Here is a 25,988-nt window from a genome sequence, read left to right on the forward strand (position 1 = left end):
CCTGGTGGCACAGTGGTTAAGAATCCGCCTGCCAATGCAGGGGAAATGGGTTCGAGCCCTGGTCCGGGAAGGTCCCCCATGCCACAGAGTAACTAAGCCCGTGTGCCACAACTACTGATCCTATGCTCTAGAGTTCATGAGCCACAACTACTGAGCCCCTGTGCCACAGCTACTGAAGCCCACGTGCCTAGAGCCCATGCTCCACAACAAGAGAAGCCACCACAATGAGAAGCCCGTACATCACAACAAAGAGTAGCCCCTGCTCGCCACAACTAGAGGAAGCCCATGCGCAGCAATGAAGACCCAACATAGCCAAAAATTAATTAATTAATTAATTAAAAAAAAAAAACGGGCAGAAGACCTAAATAGACATTTCTCCGACGAAGACATACAGATGGCCAATAGGCGTATGAAAATATGCTCAACATTGCTAATTATCAAAGAAATGCAAATCAAAACTACAATGAGGTATCACCTCACACTGGTCAGAATGGTCATCATTAAAAAAAAATCTACAAATAATAAATGCTAGAGAAGGTGTGGAGAAAAGGGAGCCCTCCTACGCTGTTGGTAGGAATGTAAATTGATACAGCCACTATGGTAAACAGTATGGAGGTTCCTTAAAAAACTAAAAATAGAATTACCATACAATCCAGCAATCCCACTCCTGGGCATATATCCAAAGAAAACTATAATTTGAAAAGATACATGCACCCCTATGTTCATAGCAGCACTGTTTACAATAGCCAGGACATGGAAGCAACCTAAATGTCCATCGACAGATGAATGGATCAAGAAGATGTGGTACATATATACAATGGAATATTACTCAGCCATAAAAAGAATGAAATAATGCCATTTGCAGCAACATGGATGGACCTAGAGATTCTCATACTAAGTGAAGTAAATCAGACAGAGAAAGACAAATATCGTATGATATCACTTATATGTGGAATATAAAATATGATACAGATGAACTTATTTACAAAACAGAAACAGACTCGCAGACATAGGAAACAAACTTATGGTTACCAAAGGGCAAAGTGGGGGAGGGATAAATTAGGAGTTTGGGACTAAGATATGCACACTGCTATATGTAAAATAGATAAACAAGATCCTACTGTGTAGCACAGGGAACTATATTCTGTATCTTATAATAACCTATAATGGGAAAGCATCTGAAAAAGAAAATATACGTGTGTGTGTGTGTGTGTACACACACACACACACACACACATATATAACTGAATCACTTTGCTGTACACCTGAAACTAACACAACATTGTAAATCAACCTTAATTTAAAAAAATGAAAATCAAGTAGGTATATCAAACAGCAAATCAGATACAGATGAAAAGAGAATTCTGGAACAGGGAAGGTAGATCCAAAGAAACTGCCCGGATGCAGCAGAGGGACGAGGGGATGGGAAATAGAGCAGTTTCTGGGCATCAGGTGGTGGCCCAGCATCAATCTGATCACAGTCTCAGCAGGAGAAACGGAGACCCCGACCACCGCAAGCACCGTGAATAAAAGAAAATGCACAGCCAGGCCACTGTGATGAAACTAGAACACACCAAATTGCGGAGAATCTTAAAGACAGACTGCGCGGACGCAGCCGCCTCCCAAGTGGGGGCCTCGTCCGTACCCAGAACCCACCCGCTGAGCTGCTGCTCAGAATTGAAAGAGAAACAAAACCCGATGGGTCCACAACCAGCAGACCCCCACTAAACGTGCGTAGGGAGTGTGCTTCAGGGGAAAGAAGAAACCAGAAGGAAGAACTGAGAATCAAGAAAAATGTAAGAAAAAAAGGTAAACATGGGGAAACCCAGCAAAGACAATGTAAAGCAATACTAAAGGGCGGGCAGCTAAAAACAGGCGGAAGCGGCGCAGGACAGCAAGCAGCGCAGACACACGCGTGAAGGTGTAAAGGCTCACGGGGGGGCGGGGTCAAGCCTCGGGGTCGGCAGCGGGCCCCCCGCAGTTTTACTCAATTGCCGGTTAGGTTCTGGCGTCTGTCTGCAGGTGCGTGTGCGGTCATCACGTTGTTTTCTGTGCTTTCAGTGGGTTTGAAATAATTTCATTTTCCAACTGTTTAACCTGAACTGTTGCCACAGGTGACGCGGTGGCAGCTGCCCCAAACACCCCAGTCCTGCCTGTAATCCTGCGTCAGGAGGCGAACAGGAGAGGGACAGAACCTGAAATCAGGGTTTCCAAGGACGGTTCAGAAGCCCAGCTCGCCCTCTGCTTTCTGCCCTGCAGGCTGGAAGCCACGAAGCGACAAATCCCACGCGCCGACCTGCGAGGCCTCAGACGGGGTCGCTCGAGGCAGGATTTGCTGTTTCTTCACACTTGGCTCCGCAGTCTTCACTGCCTTAAGACACAGATCACACCAGGAATTCACTGGGGGCGGAAGAACGCACCCTGCGGGAGGCAGGCGGCAGCCCCTACGTAGGGCGGTGTCTTCCTGGTCCAGACCCGCTTGGTTCTAGCGGGAGCTGGCAGGGTGGCCTCGGGGAAGACCGCAGGGCTGGGCCAGCGCCCACCTCAGCGGGCTGCTCGCTCCTGGAGGTTAAGACGGGCTCAGTGGTTTTCCTCTCTCCCACCCGGAAGGCTGAGCGCGTCCAACCTGCTGCTTCGGGGCGGCGCCTCGAGGCCTCCTCCGAATGTGGTCCCCACGTCCTTGCTTCCTTTGCTTCCCCAGGCGGCTCCCTCCATGCAGGTTTGCTTTATGGAAACCATCCCAGGTTGTTCACAATGAATTATAGGGGAACAGGTTGGTGTTTTAGAGTGCCATTTTGGGCTCAGGATGGAGGTGGAACTCCAAGACAAGGCTGCCTCGTGGGTTCCAGCATCAGCAGCCCATAGCCCGACCTGAAGGGAACGCACGGTGGGATCAGGAACCCGGCCCGTTGTCCAATGCCGGCCACCAGCAGCTTACAGATGCACTTTCCTCTCTTTCAGATCACGTTTTATATTCTGGTGAAGGCCATTTACACCCTGGGCTACAGTGTCTCTCTGATTTCCCTTACAACCGGAAGCATAATTCTTTGCCTCTTCAGGTAAGTGGCAGAAATGAGCAATCCTGCCAAAAACGTGAGACAGGAAATCATCCATTTAAGCCGTCTAGGCCCATCAGAGGAGGGCAGAAACCACTAGCTCCAAGTCCTCCTCTGTGCTGAGCCAACCAAACTCCCTGGGAAAATGCCAGCATGAAATATGATGCTAATGTTGACATTTGTATTTAAATACTCTGCATTGCTCATATGAGGAGACAGTACTGACCATGGATAAGAATGCAGTTCAGGGGCTTCCCTGGTGGCGCAGTGGTTGGGAGTCTGCCTGCCGATGCAGGGGACACGGGTTCGTGCCCCGGTCCGGGAAGATCCCACATGCCGCGGAGCGGCTGGGCCCGTGAGCCATGGCCGCTGAGCCTGTGCGTCTGAAGCCTGTGCTCCGCAACGGGGGAGGCCGCAACAGTGAGAGGACCGCGTACCGCAAAAAAAAAGAATGCAACTCAACTGTTATTTACTAAACAGCAATATGCAAATGCTTTGAAAATACAGAGGCACCCTGGCCTTCCCCTCCCACTCAGAAGCACCCACATCTGGGCCTCACAGTGGGTGCTGTGTTAAGAGACACTGTCATTTGTTCAGGAGCATGAGGACAGGTTCAAATCCTGGGTCAGTCTCTTAGCAGCTGTGTGACCTTGGACAAATTGCTTAACCTCTCTGTGCGTCTACATGGAGGCTGATGGAGCCTACATGGCATGTGGGAGGTGCTCTCTGAATGGCGCCTGTTTTTCCCCTGCTCCTGGACCCTCCTAGGTCTGTGCTAGGTCTCTGGGAGTTAATGACAGACGTTGTGTGGCTGGTGGTCAGGGTTCAAGGATGGAGGTCGATGCTTCTATCTGGGAAAAGGTTCTAGTTTTTAGGATTAAATCTGTCTTAAGCATCACTAGCCTTAAGTAAAATGGGTGATATCCAGCTTATTTTAACAGGGTTTTGATCACCTGTCAAAAAATAATCTGTAGAGAACAGAGAGCATTATTTGGGGTCTCAGGAATTGCAATTCGAGAAACACAGGCTCAGGTAAAGCTGAGAGGGTTCCAGGGAAGAGAAGGAGTCGGGGCTTGTAAAGGCAAAAGCCACAGGTTGTTAAAGTTGTCTGGCAAGAGTTAGGATTGGCTCTAATGCAAAAGGAAATATTGTCCTTAAGGGACAGGCTGTCACAAGTTGTTCAGGGGGTGGGGTCTGATATGTATCTGAGTTTCTGGAACACTGTGCAGACCTTCTGGACGCCTCGTCAGGACAGTGAGTGGTCAGAGCTCAGATCCCGTCTGGCTGAGACGTGGTGGCCTCAGGCTCCATCTGGAGGTTCTCTTGGCAACACCAACTCCACTTTTATTTTCCTCCCACACACCACATATCTTATTTCCTTTTGCTAAAATATAGTTCAAATGTTAGCCGGTCTTCATATAAAATCAGTGATATAACAAATGGAGTGTTTTTAGAACATTAGGAGGTCCATACTTGGAAGAAAACTGAGTGAGTGGAGGTGATGGAGCAGGTAGCGGAGATCTCAGCAGACGTTAAGTGGTGCTCCTCTAGTTTCAGGCATCTCGGCTGTGTGAGGTAGTTGATAATTCTCAGAAAGAATGAGGCAATGCCTTTAAACCAGAACTGCACTTTGAAAAGTGTGGGGAAGACCTATAACATTTTATATGATAAAAAAAGTTCTTAAAAAAACACTGGTATTATATTAATATTTGTTCTGCTATCTTCTGCATTTTATTGTACATTTTTAAATCTTGAAATTGTTAAATATAAAAAAGAAAGGAAACATTTAGGGAGGTAAGCCAGCACAGGGTAACTCGAATTAGAAAATTTTCAGTTTGTTATTAAGGAGCTCCCATGTTGAGCAATCCATATTCTTGACACAGCAATTTCCCTCAGGTTTGCACTTCATGATGTATTTAACAACTAGCCAGCAATAGCATTCTGGAATTATTGCAAATACGGTCATGATCCATTAAGAGAGTCTCAAATGCTTTTATGCATATCACAGTCTTCTTTACATGGACATCATTCTTCAGCTGCAGGTGACACTTCTTAGTTAGAAAAAGGACGTGTCTGCATTGGCTGTCATTCTGCTGGTTCAGTGTGTAATGATCCCAGGAAAAAGTGCCCAGAGCCCAGGGATGGAGTACAATCCCAGGCTCTGCCTTCAACTCGGGCACCCTTCCCACTTCCGTCTGCTGATGCCACCTCCCTGGAGAGCTGAGAGACTGAGTTAATTCTAAAATCCATGTTATACAAATAACACGCTCCATTGTCATGGTGATTACACCCAGGAAACAGAATTCTTTGCAGTCACCGAACATTTATTCTCCAAAATATAGCCCATAAGCTACAAAAGCATCAAGCAACCATGTTCTTTTTTTTTTTAAACATCTTTATTGGAGTATAATTGCTTTACAATGGTGTGTTGGTTTCTGCTGTATAACAAAGTGAATCAGCCATACATATACATATATCCCCATATCTCCTCCCTCTTGCATCTCCCTCCCACCCTCTCTACACCCATCTAGGTGGTCACAAAGCACTGAGCTGATCTTCCTGTGCTATGCAGCTGCTTCCCACTAGCTATCTATTTCACATTTGGTAGTGTATATATGTCCATGCCACTCTCTCACTTCATCCCAGCTTACCCTTACCCCTCCCCGCGTCCTCAAGTCCATTCTCTAGGTCTGTGTCTTTATTCCTGTCCTGCCCCTAGTTTCATCAGAAGCTTTTTTTTTTTTTTAGGTTCCATACAGTGTTTGTTTTTCTCTTTCTGACTTACTTCACTCTGTATGACAGACTCTAGGTCCATCCACCTCACTACAAACAACTCAATTTCGTGTCTTTTTATGGTTGAGTAATATTCCATTGTATATATGTGCCACACCTTTATCCATTCATTTGTCAATGGACACTTAGGTTCTTACTTTACAGTGGAGAAATGGAACATCTCATTTCTTCATCTCTTTCTTTCCCGAAGGGCATGCAGACTTGGGTATCAAACGCGGGGCCTAGTTCTGTGTGGGAGTCATGGGTGGTCACTGTTGCTGGCATCCTCGAGTGCGGCCCGTGGTCCAGGCGCTGACGAGGCAGCCCCGGTCCTCACAGCCCCAGGAACAGCCGCAGTAATCGCTAACACACTGTACCATGCATTCCATAGGGGCTTGTTAATTTGGTCCTTACGACACCTCCACCAGGTAAGTGCTGTCACGTCCCAGCTTTACCAGTTAGAGGAGGAGGCCTCGGAGGTGCCATGTGTCCCAGGCTGCTGAGCGGATGAGCGCAGGGCCCCAATCCACCACCACCTTCACCCCGTTCGCCTTCGGGAGTCCATTCATGCCACCATCAGGGGGCGGATTCCAGCCTGGCTCATCTGGAGACACACTTTCAGTTACATCCATCATCCGTTAGATCTGTACCTGGAAGTGAAACTTTAAATGTGTGGTGAAGGCGTCGCTGAGAGACCCGGCAACATGACTCGTTTGGACAGCTTGCTGACCTGGAGGGGCTGTGCTCACCTGGGGGACAGCAACGAACCCCAGCCCCACTCAGTGGAGAGACATGGGGAGAGGGAAAGGGAAGAGGAGTGGAGAAAAGAAGAAAAGAAAGAAAAGGGTTGGGAGAGATGAGAGCTCCCAGCACGAGGAGCACACGAGGCCGAGGCAGCGTCGAGCCTGCAGCCGTCGGACCATAGCGCAGGGTCACTGAGCTTCAGAACTGCTCCTGTGTCGTATTTAATGTCGTCATTACCGAGGTCCGGGGTCATGCTGAATACACAGAAATAGACTTTTCTGAGTAAAGTGTGCATGCAGGGACGTGGGCAGGGCTCCACATGCAGCGTGATGCTTGTCCCCAGGGAGCACAGCGCCCAGGTCGCCATCCAGCACGGTTAGCACCAGGAGCCGATCTCCAGGCCGCTGCGTGTCCGTCACCACCCACTTCCCAGAAGGTGACCGCTATTCAGAGTTTTGCCTATTTTAGAATCTTACAGAAGGAACGCCCCAGTCTCCCCAGTTCAGCGTTTTGCAGGGAGGTTCATCCGAATTGTTGCGTGCGGTTATCCTGTTCTTTTTTATTGCTGTGTGAAGATAACACAACTCATTTCTTCGTTCAGTGTCCACGGAGACGTGGGTGCCTCTCGGTTTGGGGCGACCACAAGCAGGGCTGCTGTGGACATTCTTGTGAGTTCTCTCCTGCACGCACGTACACAGTTCTTCAGATGTGCGTGTGTGTGTGTGCACACTTATATTCACATTTATTTTACGTTTATATGTCTCTCCTGTCATAGGCCATGCACAGGTGTAGTCTCTCCAGGTACTGCACATGCTCACCTGCCTTGCGGAGATTCCTTCCACTCCACCTCCCACCCCCATTGTCTATAATAATATAGAATTGTGTTTTTAATATGCATTTCCCTGGTGAATAATGATATAATGTGTTTGGAAACTTTTTTTTCTGCAGGACCATTTCAAGTGTTTGCTCATTTTTCTATTCAGCTGTCTCTCTTTTTTTAAGTTAATTTTTAGGAGTCCTGTAAGAGCAGCCTTTCGTCAGATATGGGTATCACAGACTTTATCTCTAGCACTGTGGTTCGACTTTACACCCCCCTAATGAGTCTTTTGATCAGCAAAAGTTCTTCATTTTAATGAAGCCTATTGACCATCTGTCTTTATAGTCAGAGCTTCCTGAGCCTGTTTAAAATATCTCTGGCATGTTCTTCTTTGTTATCATCTAGAAATTTTTATTATTTTAACTTCTCATGTATAGGTTTATGATCCACTGGTGATTTATTTTTGTGTATGGTGTGAGGTAGGGGTTAAGGTTCATTCGCTTTCTCTGTATTCAGTTTCTCCAGGACCATTACCTGGAAAGCCCACCTGTGCCAGTGCGTTGCAAAGGCATCTTTGTGACTGTGTATCAAGGGACTGGATGCCCTGCTCTGTCCTATTTCCCTCTTTATCTATCACGTGCCGTTTTTACATTGCTGTTGTTGCTGTGCCTTTATAATAAGCCCTGACTTCCAGCAGTGTAAATCTGTCAGCTCTTCTTTCTCACTAGGAAGAGGTTGGTCATCTGCACTTACGTGTGAATTGTTTTAATCAGCTTGTCAGTAGCCATTAAAAAAACTCTCCTGGGATTTCATCTTGGATTGCATTGAATCCGTAGATCAGCCTGGATAGACTGGACATCTTTACAGTTTTTAATCATCCAACCAGTGATTATAGTAGATCCTTCCATTGGTTTGGGCCTTCTTAATTTCTTTCAATAATATTCTGTGGTTCTCTGAGTAAACATCATGGACGTCTTTTGATGGTCATGCTGAGGTATTTGTTTATGCTGTTGTATATATTTGTGTACACATAACGTTTAGAAAAGGAATTGACATTGATATATTGATCTTGCTTCAGCAGACTTGCCAAACTTATTTATGAATTTTATAATTATTCTGTAAACTCATCTGGATTCTTCTTATATGCAACTCAAGTTTCTGTGAAGCACAGTGTGAATAGAAGTGATGACAGAGGACTACCTTTTCTTATTTTTGAGCTCAGAGTGAAAGTTCTCAATATTTCACTTGTAAGCGTGACGTTTGCTGCAGACACTTTGAAGGTACTCTTTACCAGATTAAGAGCATTCCTTTCAATTCCCAGTTTTCTGAGTTTTTAATCACAAATGGATGCCGAATTTATGATGATTTTTCTGCGTATATTGAGATGAGCAGATGGTTTTTATCATTTGTTCATTTAATGTGAAAAAATACATAAGTAGATTTTCTGATATTAAATCTACCTTTCGTTCCTAAAATTAACCCTAGTTGGTTGTGATATATTATCCTTTTACTATATAACTGGGTTTAGTTTACGAGTGTCTTGTTGAGGATTTTTGTGTCTACAGTCATGAATTTGATATAATTTTCCTTTCTCGTAAGATAGGCTTTGATATGACAGTTGTGCTGGTCCATAGGTGAATAAGAAAGTGCCCCCCTTTCCTATTCTGTGGAATAGCGTGGGTTAGATAAGGTGCTATTTCTTCCGTAGCGTTTGTGGAATTCACCAGTGAAGCCATCTGGGCGGAGAGTTGTCATGTGGGAAGGTTTTCTCTTAAGGTTCAAGTTTTTAAAACAGACATATGACAATTCAGATTCTCTGTCTCTCCTATGTTAGTTATACGTTGTATTTTTCAAGGAATCTGTTCATTTCACCTACATTTCTATATCTCTTATTATATTTTTCACTTATGTAAGAGCTATACTTATATCTCCTTTCTCATTCCTGGTATTGGTCATTTTTATTTTCCTTCTTTGTATCTTGATGAATCTTACTGTATAAAGCTTTATCAGTTTTATCAGTGTTTTCCAAGAACCAACTTTGGACTTTAATTTTCTCCCCTGTATGCTTATTTATTAATTTACTGACTTGTGCTCTTACCTTTATTGTTTCCTTCCTTCTGCGTTCTCTGGTTTCTATTTGGTATGCGTTTTCTAGCTTCTTAAGTTAGGTGTATGTTCAGCCTTCCTTTGTTTAAAATGCGTTTATTTATACCTACGCATTTCCCTCTCAGACCTGCTTTAGTTCCATCTTTTACATTTAAATATGTGTTTTCCATTATCATTGAGTTCTAATTTTTCTAAACTCTTTTTTTAAATTATTTTTTAACTCATAGGCTACAGAAAACTATAGATTAATTTCTAAGCTGAATAGAAAATTAGTAACAAGTTGGATTGTGGCTTAATTCATGGTAATCTGGCTTAATTCATGGTAATCGGAGAGCATACCACATGAATTAAATCCTCTACAATTTGTTGAGACTTGATTTATGACTCAGAATGTGGTCTGTTTTAGTAAAAGTTTCATTTTCATTTGAAGACAATATAATTTCCACAGTTATTGGTTTGTATGCTACATGTCATTTACATAATTTTGTCGATCATGTTATTTAAATATTCTAAATTTTACTGTTTGTTTTAACTACTTGTTCTATCAGTTACTGACAGACATGTATTTAAGTTTCCAACTGTAATTGTGGACTTGTCTATTTCTTCTTTTATTTCTTTCACTGTTTGCTTTATATATTTTAAGGTTATGTTATTGGGGCATACCCATTTAATGTTTTATTTTCCTATTAAACTGTCCACGTTTAGTAATGTCCCTTGATTTTAAAAAAAATCTACTTTTATATTAATGTAGTTATATTAGCTTTCTTTTATTTGATATTTGCAAGATATATTTTCTGTGCTTTTACTTTGAACTTCCCTGTTTTATATTTAATTTGAGTGTTTTACAAGCTCCATTTATTTTTTTTTACAAGCTCCATTTAATTGAGATTTGCTTTTTATTTCCAGTCTATTTTTATTTTTACATACAGTATTTTACACTCACATTTAGACTAGTTACTGACAACTTGGAGTTTCAATCCATCTTCTATCTCTTTGCTTTCAATTGTCTCAGCTGCTTCATTGCTCCTGCACTCACTTCGTGTTTCTTTTTAAATTGTCAAGTATTTTTATTATTCCAATTTTCCCCTTTCAGATTGTTAGTTATATATTCTATTATTCTTCTTCTGGTTTTCACCCCATATTAACAACATGCATCCTTGTCTCATAGGTGTTAACCTCCAGTTCCTATTTTTACTGCTTCCCAGTCAACTCAAGACTTCACAGCATTTTACAAGTACCACAAGGCATGATTACGGTTGTTGTCTGGAAGTCAGTGTTTATTTACAGTTGCCTGTCTGTCTGTCCTGGTGCTCTTCATTCCTCCTTCAATTTTCATGTTTCCATCCAGGATCATTTTCCTCCTGCCTGAAGATCTCCTTTTAGTGTTTCCTTCGGCACAGGCCTCCCAGGAGTGAATTCTCATGATTTTTGATTGCCTGAGATCATCTTAATTTTGCCTTTTTTTTTTTTTTTTTTTTGCGATACACGGGCCTCTCATTGCTGTGGCCTCTCCCGTTGCGGAGCACAGGCTCCGGACGCGCAGGTTCAGCGGCCATGGCTCACGGGCCCAGCCGCTCCGCGGCCTGTGGGACCTTCCCGGACCAGGGCACGAACCCGCGTCCCCTGCATCGGCAGGCGGACTCCCGACTGCTGCGCCACCAGGGAAGCCCTGCCTTCATTTTTGAGGATATTCTTGATAGTATTGAATTTTTTGTTGGCAGTTGTTTTCTTTCCTCACATTAAAGATGTGCATCATTAGTTCTTTTGAAAAAGTCAGCTGCCAGTCTCACCATTATTCCACTGAAGGATGAGTCTTTCTCTGGGTGCTTTGAAGACTTTTTTCTTTGTCTTTGGTTTTTAGCAGTTATACTATCATGGGCTTTAGTGTGGTTTTCTTTGTAATCCTCCTTCTTGGAGTTAGTGGAATTTCTTTAATCTGTTATTGTATTTTATCAATTTCAAAAATTCTTGGCTAGTATCTCTTCAAATATTGCTTCTACTTTATCCTCTCTCCTCTCCTTCTGAAGCTCCATTTTCAAGTATGTTTAACATTTTCATCATTTCCCATATATTTCCTATTTCTTTATATTTTACATTATTTTGTTTCTCTCTATTTTCGTCTAGACATATTCTACTGATCTATTTTCCAACTTATAATACTCTGATTTACAGTGTCTACTCTAATGTTAGACCCAGCTATTTAATTCTTTATTTCAGGGTTATTTTTTAAGTTTTCAATTTTCCATTTGATTTTTACAATTAATTCCATCCTCTAATAAGGTTCTCCATATCTTCACCAACTTTCTTGGCTATATTAATCAGAGTAATTTTACAGTCCATGTCTTAAAATGCCAGTGCCTGGATCTCCTTCTGTTCTCTGTTTATTTTTGTTTTTGTTTTTTCCTTTTTAACTGTATTTGATCACTTGGTACTGTTTATAGCATACTTATTAATTTATTGAAATTATATATAATTAAATTGTAGAGACTTTAGATGATCTCTTACTACAGAGAGGATTTAATTTTTCTAGCAAGATGGGCAGACCAGCCTGAGCCAGGCAGGGATTGAGTTGACTTGAGGCTGTATTTCAGGCTCTGTGAAGGCTGTTTTGTCATTATTCCTACGTCATAGCCTTTTAGGGGTTTCAGATGAAGGCCTGGGAATCTTTCTACTCATCCAACACATGAACACCTTAGGAAATGGAAAAAGGAAAGGAAAACCTCAGTAGATAACTGCGTGCTGAATTTTGGGCTCTCTGTGTTTTCCTTTTCTCCAGAATCATTGCTCCTGGAATCTGTTAACTTGAAAGCCCTTAACTTCCTTTGTTGTCCATTCCGTCCAGTGACGATGTTATAAGCTCTGGGCCCCTGTTCTCTAATTGGCTGCTGTGCCCTGAGACATAGGTTAACCAACAGCCCAGGAGACGAGAGGAGGTGGGTGCCCAAAGAGCCTCAGTGCCTCCCTCCTCACCAGCACCCTGTCCTTCGAGTCCTAGCTGCTTCCGCTGCTCTCCAAGTAGATAATTTTTTAAATCACATTGACCCCCTAGTGGGAGGGAAGTCAGATAAGCTTCCCTTCGTAGCCACAGGTGGAAGTCTATTTTAGTATACATTTTTTAATGTTCTTCAAAAATTGTAAACTTTACTTAACCCTAAAGAGTTAATGTTTAACAACGTTGGAAGTGCATCTGTGTGGAACAGCTTGTTTCTCAAAGACTCCAAACAATTAAAAGTCAGAGTTAAAGCAAATATCCAATTAAGTCTTCTCCAAAGCAGAATTTAAGTGTTGTAAAATAACTATAAGCAAAATGTTCTGAGCATTTTTTAGAGAAGCAAAATATCACATAAAGTTAAGTTCAGAGACAGGTCCTTTGATGTGGGTCTTGCCGGAAATTTGCTGCAAAGATGGGTGGTCTGCACATCTGTGAAGTGGGGGCATGCCACTGCAGGCTCGACTGAGCACGGCTTTGCTTTATACTTTTATGCTGAACTCCTGTTTCTAGGACTCTGATCTAAGGCGCTAAGTCAGAAATAAGGGAAAAGGTTTATGCACAAAAATATTTATCATAATGCAAAGCTGTAAACATCTTAAATATACAATACGGAATAGTTAAATAAATGATTAACTTCCATAAAAAAAGAAGCCTTAAGATTAAAGCCACACAGGCAGCTATGAAAGTGTGCCCCAAATCAGTGTTTGATTATCTATTTCCTCTCCCTTCCCATCCCCCTCCAATTCCCCTCCAATTCCCTTCTGTCCCCATCCATGCCTCGCCCTCTCCCCCATCACCCTCTCCCCACCATTCTACTCCCCTCTCCCCTCCCACCACCGCCTCCCCCCTCCGCAGAAAGCTGCATTGCACCAGGAACTACATCCACCTGAACCTGTTCCTCTCCTTCATCCTGCGGGCCATCTCGGTGTTGGTCAAGGACGACGTTCTGTACTCCAGCTCAGGGACTCTGCACTGCCCTGACCAGCCGTCCTCCTGGGTAAGGCTGTCCCTGTGGGCGGGGTCCTCTCATGGGGGGCGGCTGCCTGTGTGAACTCCAGCCCCACCGACCTCCCTCCCCACCGCCCATCCCTTTACTCCATTCCCACTTGGCATCGGGAAGAAGTCCCAGAGCCGGTGGTCCCCGTCAGAGCGCGGGAGCGGGCCTGAGCTCGGAGCAGGCCCACGGTGGCCAGAGACACAAGGTGGGCACGTGGGCACTGCCCGGTGGGAGGTCACAGCCGGAGTGCTGACCTCAGGCAGAGCCGGCCTCCCAAGAGGCCGCTGCTCCAAAGCACCAGCGGCAGCTCGAGCCGGATGTTCCTGGCACGGGTGGGCACGCACGACGCTATTTTCTCCGCACATGTCCGGGATTCTGAGCAGTAGATACTTCCCCTGACTGCTGGGTGGAAATCACCTGCGTGGTGAGTGCGTCCCCCGCAGCTGGGAGCGCAGTGCGCCCGTGACCCACGGGCCCAGCTCTTTGCAAGAGGATGAATCACCTTAATTGTTAGTTTCTGCAGTGCAGGCTTGGCTTGTGGTGGACATTAGTGGGCCTTTAAGGCATAGTTGAGTTTAGTGCGTTTATATTGAGCTCCTCTGAGATCAAGTCCTTCTACCCAGTCTTCCGACACCCAATCGCACCCTCCACCTGGGTTCTACACGTCACCCTAGTCCTGGTCACAGCTCTTCCACACTAGCCGGAATGCTGTTCTCCACCCGCATCCCAAGCGGATGGATTCATGTGCTGGCACCGTTGCTCTGGACTGAGCAGATTTGAGTCAATGTCGTTTTCACATAGTAAAGCCTGTATCACACCGAAGAACTTCAGCTGCTTCTTAGGTCTGCAGGTGCAATAAATATCAATATACTCCTGGGATAATCTTGACCAGGAGGCATGTGGACTGAATATAATAAAGAAATTAGCAACAAGATCCTCCACCTGGCAAGTCCCAGCCGCAGGTGGAAGTGCGGCCCCTGGGCTCTCGTCCCTAGATCGAGCCTCCGCTGCACAGCTTGGGGTGCACCCGCAGGCCTGGAGCAGGGGTGCCTGGCTGTCCTCCCGCTGAGGAGCCTTTGGTCCCGTCTCTGTGTCTCAAAGCTCTGCTCGAAGCAGCGCTCCGTACTTAGGTCTTCATTAAAGGACGTAGTGACCCTGACGGACCCACAGACAGCAGGCCCTTGACCTGGAGCGGTGCTCTCAACTTTCTCCTGCTCTGTAGACGGAGGATCTGGCTGAGGGACGGGCAGCAACAGGGGCCTGGGTGTCCCTGCCCTGAGTCCCACCTGCCTAGGGGTAAGCTCGGAGGCCCTGAGCTCTGCAGTGAGGCTGAAGCATCTGAACAGGGATGCACCCGGCCCAAAGCTGAATGCTGACCAGCTGCTTGCTGTCCCGGGTGGATCGGGGGGAGGTGGAGAGCCAGAGACAAGGGCTGGAGGCTGGGCTGGGGGTCTGCACATTGCAGAGGGTCCTGGGCCCACTGAGCTGCCATGTAGGCCCACAGCCCGGGCCAGAATGGCAGAGGGGGCAGGAGAAGGGGAAGTGAGAAGAGCCCATCAACACACACAGGTGCACAAGTGCACACACATGCAGAACACATGCACACAGAGGTGCACAGGCACGCAGAAACACACAGGCATGCGTACGCTCACACAGAGACACAGGGGCACAGACCCAGGCACACACACACCCTTCAGACTCTGTCCCATCACGAGTTTGGCTCCGTCCCTGGAAAAGCCCTCAGGGGCTTTGCATGGTGCTGGGGGAGCCCATGTCCTCAAGTGTGGAGCAGCTGTGGACACAGGACGAGTGAAACTGCACACGTGGACATCACCATGGCCATCGCCTCTGCCGCTCACTGCGCACTGAGGGCTCCAGGCATGAGACCCACAGAGGCACCGAGGCCCATATCCCCAGCCCTGCAGCTGTCATCTTCACATGTTTAAACAAAATATCCTGTTGACTTGCTCTTAGCCAGCACCTACAGATGCTGTAAGTCTCCCCAGCACTCTAGGGAAATGCCATCTGGCCCCGTAGAGCCTGAGAGGACACGTATTTCCAGGTGTGACACCTGATTTTGCCTTTGACAACCCTCGTGGTAGGTGCTGTTTTCTCGTCCTTTTCAAGGAGTTGGGCCTCAAAGAAGCCAGTGTCTTTATTGGATCAAAATGTGGACTGGGAGACAGAACCCCTGCCTCTGTCCCCACCTAGGCCAGCCTGCACATGTGTGGGCGCCTCGTTCGCTGCACTTGTTGGTCTGGGTTTGATCTAAACCTGTGGAAACCGTGCTCCAGTCTAGAGAAAATGAGCGCCCAGAGGGCCACCTGAAGCCGACCGTCAGGACCCCCACGGACAGTGGAGATCGGCCCCCTGGACATCTGGCCGTGTGCAGTGACGGAGGCTCTGAGACAGGGGACGGGGCTGGCTGAGACCCTGCTGGGGTCTGTGCGGGGCGCTGTCCCGGCCGCATGGCCATCGGCCTCTCCACACCAAAGAAGACGAGGTCAGCCGACAGCCCGTCAACCCCCAAAACCTCCTGTCCTCAGAGTGTGTTGATGGTGGATGAGCAACAGGAAAGAAATGCAGACATGGCGTTTTAAACATTTTATCAAGAAAATGGAATTGGAATCATCTTAAACACGCTGTGTCCTCTTTCCTCCTCCAACAGGATATCCTGGAAATCCTCTGAGTCTAGCGGTGTCTCAGGGTCTGCTTTGAATCTACCGTGCAGGTCTGACATAATCTGCGCGACCGTCCCACCAATACCAGGCACACCCTGTTTTTGTATCTTCTGTCCCCACAAGCGTCAGTGTACGTGTATCTCCGTGCACCAGTGCTCTCAACTCGGTCAGGTGGGTCTGGAGAGAGACTGGAGGGACCAAAGGGCACATGTGTTTACATTGCAACAGATAAGCTTCCAGAGGCAGAGATGCCACAGGTGCTACGGGTGCAGGACGTGCCCTCCTGCGCGGCCAGCAGGGCGCACCACAGGATCCCTCCACCCGTGGGTGTGGAGCTCTTCCCTCCTCGACACCCAGCACGCGCCTCTGTCACATCCCAACGAGGTCTTGGGTCGCTTCTCCTGTCTCCACAGCAGTGTTGTCACGTGCGTCTTTCCACTTACGGCGGCCCAGCCCCGATGTCCAGTGGGCCGCCTCCACATGCAGACCCCCTCCCTGCCCTCAGCATCAGTAAACCGTAACCACCTTAGAAAGAGACGGAACCACACTCCACTTAGGCAAGAGAGACCTGGTGTGAGGTAAGAGGCTGGAGCGTCCTGGAGAGGATGGAGCCGCTGTGAGTCAAAGCACCTCATGACCCCGGGGAGCCAGCTTGAGAGGCTGCCGTGCATTGCCTGCAACTCTGTCCACCCCATACACGTGTATGAGTGTGTCCACATATATGGAAGTACATCCACCCATCCATCCACATACACATATTAGGGGAGGCGGCTGCAAAGATATAGAAGAAGAATAGAAGTAAAAGTACTGTTCTTTTTTTCAGCTCACTTATATAAGCTTAGTGATTTAAAGCCTCAATTTCATGTTTGCTCATGACGTGGAAATACCTGATATGTTTACTTATATGAAGGTCTGAGAGATTAAAAATGCATTTACTTTATGTAATACATAATTTTTCCCTTTCAAAACTCCTGGGGAAATAATTTATTTGGTGGGTTTCTCTTGTTTATTCCTTTATTTTTCCATCTCTTGTTAAGAGTGCACAGTGAGGAAGAACAGAGGAGAAAAAGTGGAAGTGAGTGGAGGGTAAGGATGCAGCGAGGAGAGGGGGATGTAGGGAGGAGAGGGGGATGCAGGGAGGAGAGGGGATGCAGGGAGGAGAGGGGATGCAGGGAGGAGAGGGGATGCAGGGAGGAGAGGAGGATGCAGGAGGAGAGGGGGATGCAGGGTGGATGAGGATGCAGGGAGGAGACGGGGATGCAGGGAGGAGAGGGGGATGCAGGAGGAGAGGGGGATGCAGGGAGGAGGGGGGATGCAGGGAGGAGGGGGGTCAGGAGGAAGGAGAGGGGTGTCAGGAGGAAGGAGAGGGAGGTCAGCCAAGCGTGCCAGGCCCCACATGGTCACTCTCAAAGTTACATGTCACCCTCAGGGACACTGTGTGCATCTGCCTGGGCCCCATGCTACCCTCCAGCGAGTTCCAGGGCCTCACCTGAACAGGCTCACAGCTCCAGGCGGCACCTCTGTGTTGGGTGTCCACGTGCCTCGTGCAGCATGGGCTCGCGTTGGGACCAGGAGCCGGTTGCCTGCCCCGAAAGTCCTCATCCAAACGCAGTGTGCTCTCTCACTCTGTCTGGCATCCAGGTGGGCTGCAAGCTGAGCCTGGTCTTCTTCCAGTACTGCATCATGGCCAACTTCTACTGGCTCCTGGTGGAGGGGCTGTACCTCCACACCCTCCTGGTGGCCATCTTCTCCCCCAGCCGGCACTTTGTGGCCTATCTCCTGATTGGATGGGGTAAGGACTCCCCCCGACAGTCCGCTGCCACCCCCAAACCCCCCAGGTTCCTGATTGCTGTCCTCTCTGACCTATAAATGCAGGTGCTTTCAGCTCAGAAAAATGCTGTGCCGCCCCTGTAGGAAGAGCTTTTCTAGAGCCAACAGCTTAGTATTTCTGGGAGCCAGGACTTGATTTAAAACTGCTCTGACTCTCATTCCTGGGGCAAACCCTGATGGTGGGCAAGTCAGAAGGAAGAGGCCTGGGAGGAGAAGAAGCAGGGAGACCATCCATCACGAGGTCCCACTAACGTGCCCATCAGCAGGGCTGTGTGTCAACTGCGGGACCCCCACCTTCACAGCGAGGGACTCCCCTTCAGGTCTTTGCCAAGTCTGAACACAGCGTCCCCAGCACGTTGACACCGATACCCAGAAACACAGAGATGTGTTTCAGGACCGTGAAGCCTTCAGACACATACTCAGTTATCGTCACTGCTTAGTAAGCCATGAGCATAAGCCTGTATGTATTTATGAAGAGTTTCCACTTGATCTTTTCATCGGAAGGCCCTTGTCCTTGACCATCAGGCTAATGAAAGCTCCCACGTGTGCCCCTGCTGGGCTGGTCCAAGTAACCAGCACGGGGTTGTGGTCACCAGGTGTCTTTCTGCAGGCATCCCCACCGTCTGCACAGGTGCGTGGACTGCGGCCAGGCTTTCACTAGAAGACACAGGGTGAGTGCCATGCCTGTAAAGAGAGATCAAGCAGCACTGAGGTCCTGGCATCACTGGTCTTGGGAAACCAGAGAGAAGCTTCGTATCTGGTCAAAGGCAGCCTTTGGACACGGATGGGGAGGACGTTGAACTGCATGGGGAGGAACACGGGTTGGAGTGCTTGGAGAAGAGCCAAGGGACAGGTGGGGCTGAGCTGGGCCTGGCAGCGGACCTGAGGTTGGGGTCAACCAGGCAGAGACGGAGCAGCCAGCCCAGCGAGGAGGCCGGGTTGAGAGGCCAGCTGGGGCGCAGCTCTCTGAGGTAGCGCGGTTGGACCAGGGCCCAGAGCACTTCTGCTTCGTGTGCACAGTGAGCCAGACTGTGGCCCAGACCCAAGCACCAAGAGCTCCCACCACCGGCGCTGTGCCTCATGCAGGACCCAGGGTCTACCAGTTGTCCACTACCAGTAACAAACCACCCAAAGCTGGGAGTTCACATAGTCCCGGTTGATTTGGTGTGTTTCTGTCCCTGGAACTTGGGGCGGTTCTCCTGGCCTCAGCCTGGCTCACTCACACGCCACAGGCACCTGCAGGGGCAGCCAGGGCCATGGGTCTAGGCAGCGTACGCTGGGTTCCAAGGACTCCACATCCTGCTGTCAACCAGCTAGGACCCAGGACGAGGGTGGGTCTCTGCCCCTGCTGGGAAGGGGTGTGGGTAACAGAGTGAGCTGGAGGCATTTTACAAGCCGCCCACCCCAGCTTCCTGCTGGAGAGAGCGCGTGGCAGTCAGGAGGGACCACCTAAGGAGCCGCGTGAGTGAGAGGGTTCATGGTCGGGGGCGCTTTGTTTCGCAAGCCCCCGGGGAAAGGGTGAGTCTGCAGTGTGCTTATCCTCCTGTGCTTGGTTTGTAGATGGAATTGGTGGTAACGTGATTTTCCTTCTCTTTTTTCAACAGTTGCTGGGATACCAATGACCACAGTGTTCCCTGGTGGGTTATACGAACACCAATTTTACTTTCTATTATAGTAAGTCATTTCTGTATTGAAACTTGAGTTGCCTGCCGGGTTGCACACTTGGGCAGAGAGCGAGCCCACAGTCTGGTAGTAACTATAAAGGGCCCGTTCTACTAGGTCTTCTGAGACAAGTACCCTGAGGCTGAGCTCTTGCATGGTGGGCTTGGCCCACCTTCAGGATGAATTCTCAGTGAAGCGGAGGGCGAGAAAGAGACAGTCCTCCAGGGGAACCTCGGGGTGGGGTGGGGGTCAGAGTCAGGTCCCCCAGGTGTGCAGCCTTAGAGCAGAACTGGATTCCCACCTGCGGATTTCACGTCTCAAAATTAATTTTCTCAACTCAGCTGCCGCGCCCTGGGGTCGGAATGTATGTGATGCAGCAGAGAGACACTGTCTGGCTCTGACTCAGGGGGGTGGGGCAGGGAAGAGCAGAACTAGGGGGCAGGGTCCTGGTGCTTCTGAAACAGCGGTGCCTGGAGCCCCGTTTAGGGCGGGGCTGAGCCACACACATCCCGGCCACACCACCTCCCTTGCAGGGGGACTTCACACACAAACGTGTCGTCTCTTTTTCGTGCAGGTCAATTTCATCCTTTTTGTTAGTATTATACGAATTTTACTGCAGAAGTTGACATCCCCATATGTCGGCGGCAATGACCAGTCACAGTACAAGTGAGTATTTGTTTAGATCCAGCTCTGAGCCACCCTCACCAACCTCAGGCAGCCTGGAAACTTTGAGTATATGTGTGGAGAGCAGAAAAACTGGGGTGCAAGGACCCTGCAAATGACCCCAGCTTTTCTCCTTTAGTTGCAGGAGTGTGCTCTTGGCCACTTTACAGGGACCCCCGGAGATGGACTGTCTTGTCCAAAGGCCAGCGTTGCCATGGCAATTTTTCAAGCCGTGTTCCTCTCCTTCATTCCAGCGTGGATGTCCTCTAGATAGCAGCTTATTGAAGTGTTCTGCCTGCTCTCCTGTTTTGTAATCTGACTTTTCTCTCCTTGGCCACACGTTGTTTGTATTTTATATTTAGTTCTTTCTTCCGCATCAGACCACAGGGTCCAGGAGACACCTCATGTCGCACCTTGTACTTAATAATAACTCAAGTGATGTTGTTGCCTGGATGATAACATGAACATGGCTGTCATCATCTCCCTCATGGGGAAGAGCAGTTAAGTAAATCACTCACCATCATCCAGCTAATTAACGAGGGTCTGAGAACTCTGTAAAGGAACTTGAGGGTCATGTAAATTTCTATCAAGAATTTATAAAGAAAAGATAAAGCCCACAACTCGAGTATAAAATAAAGCTAGTTTAGTGTGGAGTGGTTGGTCCAGCTGATAGGAGCCTTGGATGCAGGCAGGTTGGGGTTGGAATTGCAGCTGCAGAAGCTGCGTGACCCTGGGTGGGTTACCTGACTGCCCCTGCAGGGTGGGCCCCCCCTCAGCTGTCTCCTTCCCTCCCCTCCTTTAGACAGCAGGGTGGACCTGGGGAGGCAGGTGGCAGCCCCTGTGGTCAGCAGCCCAGTGCTGGGTTATGTACCAGCTGGAGGCCTGGGAGAGGTAACTGCACTGCTCTGCCTCGGTTTCCTCACCTGTGAAGTGGAAATAATAATAGTACCTGTCACAAGCTTATAAGGACTGATAGGGTTAATATTCAAAAGACGTTTAGTGGCTGGCACCAGTAAAGTGTTGCGATAGAGTTTGGTAAACATATACATGCAACTGTGCCCTGAGGTGTGACAGTCTCTGCCCAGCCCACATTAGAGGTCAGGCCTAGAGATAGGGTTCCACGTCAGACCACAAAGGATAAAGTGGTTTCAGCCAAACCTTCCAAGTAGCATTTTTACTGCTCAGGTGAGAAGCCGGGCTGTTTCCTGGACTCACCCCATGCCTGCAGCTCAGGCTGCCCTTCAAACTGAACTTTCAGTTTCTGCACGTCTTATTCAGGGCCACGCTGACCTTCCCTTTGGGCTCTTTGGGAGTGTTCCTAAGTGGATCTTAGAGATGGATGCTTTTATTTTGGAAACAAAATAAAGCGGGGATGATAGAATCTGTTCTTCTTCCAGGATGACAAAAAGGCAGAGTACATCTTTTCTGTGTATCTGTCTCGTAACAGTAGTGGCAGATCTCCAGGCACAGGGCCCCAGGGGTCCAGCTTCTAAATCCCTTTTCTAGAGACTAGCACAACAGCAAATTCCAGATGGATCAATAGTGAGAATCCAGGCAGATTCTCTCTAACATTTAACTAAAGGGCAGCTCCCTGCAGAATCCCAGCCTTCACTCACTGGGCTGGCAGAGACCCGAGGTAGTGAAGGCAGCAAGTGCACCGTTGGTGTTGCAAAGTCAAATGTTCAAAGCTGCACGTGGCGGCAGCTGGGTGGTCAGTGAGGCCTTCCCTGCCCACCAAGGCCCAGGGCATGCTCACACCTGGTGCAGAGCGGCTGGGATTCAGAGTTTGTGCAGATTGCCCAGTACAGAGGAAATCTTGTTGTAAGTGCCACAGTGCCTCAAAAATACGTAAAGCAAAGGGTGACTTTTTTCCAAGTGTGGGCTGGGGTCCACCAAGCAGAGGAGATGCGGGAGGAACACGGAGGTGCCTCCCGCCTCAGTTCCCACAGCTCAGAGTTGCCAGGATGAGGCAGGTTGTTGGAGCGGCTGCTGGTTGCTGGGGTCACCCAGGGGCCTGGACATGCACACGTACCACCTGGGGGCCCAGGCCCCTGCATTCCTGACCAGCCCCCCAGTGATCCCAAAGCTCCTGATCCTTAGAACATGCTGGGCTTGCTACACCAAATGTGGCCAGGTTGAGTCACCTGGGAAGATGCTGGGCCACCTGCAGAGACCTGATTTAATTGGATGAGGGGCAGCCTGGACTTGAAGAGGTTGAAAAGCCCCCCAGATGATTCTCATGTGCAGCCGTGAGAGTCAGAAGTGGTTTATAGAAGTGGTCCTCAAAGTGGGGTTCCAGGCAGCAGCCTCAGCATCTCTGGGCACCTGATAGAAGAATTCTCAGGTCTGCGTTTTAACATGACCTCCAGGTCGTTCTGGTGCAGGTGGGGCCTGAGAGCCCTGACTTAAAGAATGTGACCTGTACCTGCTCGGGGGGGGGGGGGGGGGGGGAGTGGGAGGGGCTTCGAAGGCGGGGGGTGGGGGAGGATTGAGGTCAGGTATTTTATTTTCAACACCAATGCAGTGAGAAGAAAATCTGCTCTTTGATTAGGGAGGGTAAGAGCTCTTTGAAAGGCAGAGAAATTAGATCTGGTCCAGATTCCCCGATTCCTCAGACTCTGTGCGATCCAGAGCAGGGTCGCCTGCCAGGACCTATAAACAGCCGTCTGTGGGAACACTTTCTGTCACGCTTGTGCTCAGGGGGCCACCCCTGCTGCGTCTGCTCTTTTGATCTGAAAGTAAAACTTGCCCCCATCCTCCAAAGGCTGGGGATGGGTCTCGGCTATTAAAGCCAGTGGCACACGGGGCCGTCAGACCCGCTCAAAGCAATGTCATCCTTGGCAAACTCGTCAGGATTTCTTGGAAGAGCTTTGCTGCTTTATGAGGCAAAGTGGTGGCCATCATCGCGTTTGCACACTCAGTCCCTACGGGGTGGGGTGGTGTCAAAGCTAAGGGGCCCCTGGGCTGGCCAGCAGGCGGCCGTCGGGTCACCTCGGGAGCTCGGGCCCCCCCCCTGTGGTGCAGGAGGCTCACGAAGTCCACCCTGCTGCTCATCCCTCTCTTTGGAGTCCACTACATGCTGTTCGCCGTGTTTCCCATCGGCATCTCCTCCAAGTACCAGATACTCTTCGAACTGTGCATCGGATCCTTCCAGGTGCGTGGGAAGGGGCTGGGCGTCCCGGGGAGGGGAGGGTGTGAGTGAGCTCTGACCCACCGCCCTTCTCGCTTGCTTGCAGGGCCTGGTGGTGGCGGTCCTCTACTGCTTTCTGAACAGTGAAGTAAGTCCTTTGACCTCCTCGGGAAGCACAGGTTCTCGGCTTGTGAGGGAGTCCCTGAAACGCCCCTGAAACCCCTGGGGAGGGCCCGCCCTGCTGTGGGGGTCAGTGCCATTGCCCGGCGCCCGCGGCGCTCGGCTCCGTCTTCCCGCACACCTCGACCGCCCCCGCCGACCCGCAGCGTCCCAGAGCCTGTCCGCAGGCGAGCGCCCGGCCAGCCCCGCCATCAAGCCCCGCCCCCAGGCGGCCGCGCCCCCGGCCGGCCGCGCCCCCAGCCAGCCCACACCCCCGGCGGCCGCTCCCCGCCCACCCGCCCGCCGTTTTCCCTCTGCCGCGACCCGCATATACCCTCGCCTCACCTGGGCGGCGGCTCCCTCTCCAGCGGCTCGCCCGGCGCCTCGCGCGTCTTCCTTGTCGCCCCGCGCGGTCCTCAGGGTCCCCTCCCTCCATCGCTTTCCTCGCCTCTTTCGGGGCTGCCAAGCGGGAGCGCCAGCCAGCATCGGCGGCGGGAGTAGCAGGAAACTCCAGGCCGAGGAAAAGCGCCGGCTCTGCTCTGTAAACGTTTCCCATCCCTAAGCAGCACCTCCGTGCAGAGTGTCCTCAGATAGGGGAGGGGTCAGCCTGGAGACCCTTCCGCGCCCAGAACCCCGGCTCTGGACCGCGGGCGGCGGGGAGGCGGGCAGGGGACGCCTGGCTCCCAGCCGGCCCCGCCCCCTGCGCCGGGGCGTCCCAGGTCCCCCGTCCGGGCCCCACCCCGGCTGTGTCCAGCCCTCTCCGCTCCCCCGGCCGAGCCGGCGTCTGCTGCGTGCTCCGTGCCTCCCTGTCCCGTGTCGTCTGAGCGACTCCTGCACCTCCCTCCCCTCGTTCTTTCCGGACCCCCCTGACACCCCCGCCCCCCGGGAGCCAGGGAGCAGAACCAGGACTGTAGGGCAAAGCGCTGGGGCCCCGGCTTCCACGGGAGGTCTTTTCTGAAAAGGCGAATTAGCCCTCTCGGGTTCTGGGTGTAGCGGCCGCTGCCTCTGGATTGAAGCCTTGGGCTCCGTAGTCTGACCTCCTTTCTCTTGGTCCCTCGTCTGGTCCCGCATCCTTCTCCGCCTCTTCATTCCCAGGCCCGTCTGTCCCCGCCCCGCGCCCATGGATATCACACCCTCCACACCCAGAAAAGGGCCGAAGGGGAAGCGTTCATCCACGGGCATTCGCCCTAGGGGGAAGCTGGGGTCTCGGTTCCAGCTTGCCCACCGCCTGAGCCCCTCCTGCTCTCGCCCCCGCGCCAGGTGCAGAGCGAGCTGGGGAGGATGTGGCGGCCGACTCTGTGCCCCAGCCGGCCCTCCGGCCGGGACTGCAGGCTGCACAGCTTGTCCGGCTCGAGGAATGGCTCGGAGGGCACCCTGCAGGTCCCCCGCGGCTCCCGCGCCCTGTCCTTCCTGCAGACAGAGACCTCGGTCGTCTAGAGGTGCCTCCACACCGCAGCCCGAGCCCCCAGCCAGGGGTGCCTGGGGTGAATCAGCTCGGACCCACTGGAGCGGGCTTGGCTTATCCCACCCGTGGAACCGGCTTACCTTGTAACCGCCCGGGGTTTAAACCTAACGATTGTTACACTCCAGCATTTCGGTAGTTTTGTGCTTTATGTTGTTTGGCCGTGCAGACAGACCCATTTTCAAAGAGACCAGGAAAGATCAAGGTGGCAGTAGCCCAGGACTTGGGTCCAGCGACTGTGGAAGAAAACGGGGGATTTTCTGATCTCAATGCCTGTTCTCAGGGGGCACAGGCCTGGGCTGGGATGCTGGCCCTGAGTGACGTGGTCACCCTTACTCTGCATGACCTACATCGCCGGCCTCAGCCCCCAGGTCCCACAGGGCAGCCCCTTGTGTGCAGGAAACACAGGCGCCCGCTGAGGGCTTCCGTGGAACCCTCCCCCAAGCCCAGGTGGGCCCCGCCTGGCACAGTCATGCTCACACCACCATCCAGGCTCTTCTTTCTGTGCCGCTGCACTCGGTTCTCCAACCCCTTTATGATACTGGTCCCCTTTAACAATGAGGCCACAGAGTCTTCGTTCTGAGGCATCACAGACCTGAGCGCAAGTGCCAGCCATCGGGATGACTGGCTCCAGGGAGCGGGGCCTGGCAGGCAGGGCCAGTCGCGGGGCGGGGGGGGGCGGACGTCTGGGGACGGGGGGTTGGGCGCCACGAGGCCGTTGCCCTGCAGCGTCCCTCTGGGGTGTGCACCCAGGCCCCCTGTGAGAGGAGCCTGGTCAAAGAGTGGCAGCGTCCACCCGGAGCCCCCGGCAACCCGGCTCCCCAGCTCAGACGATTTGCTGCGACCAGATCTGCACGACCAACTGAAGAGCCAGCTCCCAGGGTGCCCGGGGCCGTTGGTGGAGCGCGGGAGTCAGA

General features: G+C 50.4%; 1 protein-coding gene across 3 annotated transcripts in view; it reads left to right on the top strand.

Annotated features, from left to right (window-relative positions):
* Positions 1-25,201, top strand: part of VIPR2 (vasoactive intestinal peptide receptor 2) — a 68,589-nt gene extending 43,388 nt beyond the window's left edge. For 2 of the 3 annotated variants that reach the window (XM_022576209.3, XM_022576200.3), the window contains 9 exons: positions 2,962-3,059; positions 13,343-13,484; positions 17,807-17,957; positions 18,606-18,666; positions 19,600-19,669; positions 20,232-20,323; positions 23,345-23,474; positions 23,557-23,598; positions 24,870-25,201. In XM_022576209.3, coding sequence (XP_022431917.1) covers positions 2,962-3,059; positions 13,343-13,484; positions 17,807-17,957; positions 18,606-18,666; positions 19,600-19,669; positions 20,232-20,323; positions 23,345-23,474; positions 23,557-23,598; positions 24,870-25,046 — 963 coding nt within the window. In that variant the 3' untranslated portion in view covers positions 25,047-25,201. Of the gene's footprint in view, positions 1-2,961; positions 3,060-13,342; positions 13,485-17,806; positions 17,958-18,605; positions 18,667-19,599; positions 19,670-20,231; positions 20,324-20,459; positions 22,751-23,344; positions 23,475-23,556; positions 23,599-24,869 lie in introns of those variants that run through there. The other variant, XM_022576220.3, reaches the window with a different exon arrangement.
* Positions 25,202-25,988: the final 787 nt, after the last annotated feature.

Source organism: Delphinapterus leucas, chromosome 9, assembly GCF_059928025.1.
Source record: "Delphinapterus leucas isolate spDelLeu-1000000601 "Yukka" chromosome 9, BTC_Dleu_Yukka2, whole genome shotgun sequence".
Lineage (NCBI taxonomy): Eukaryota > Metazoa > Chordata > Mammalia > Artiodactyla > Monodontidae > Delphinapterus > Delphinapterus leucas.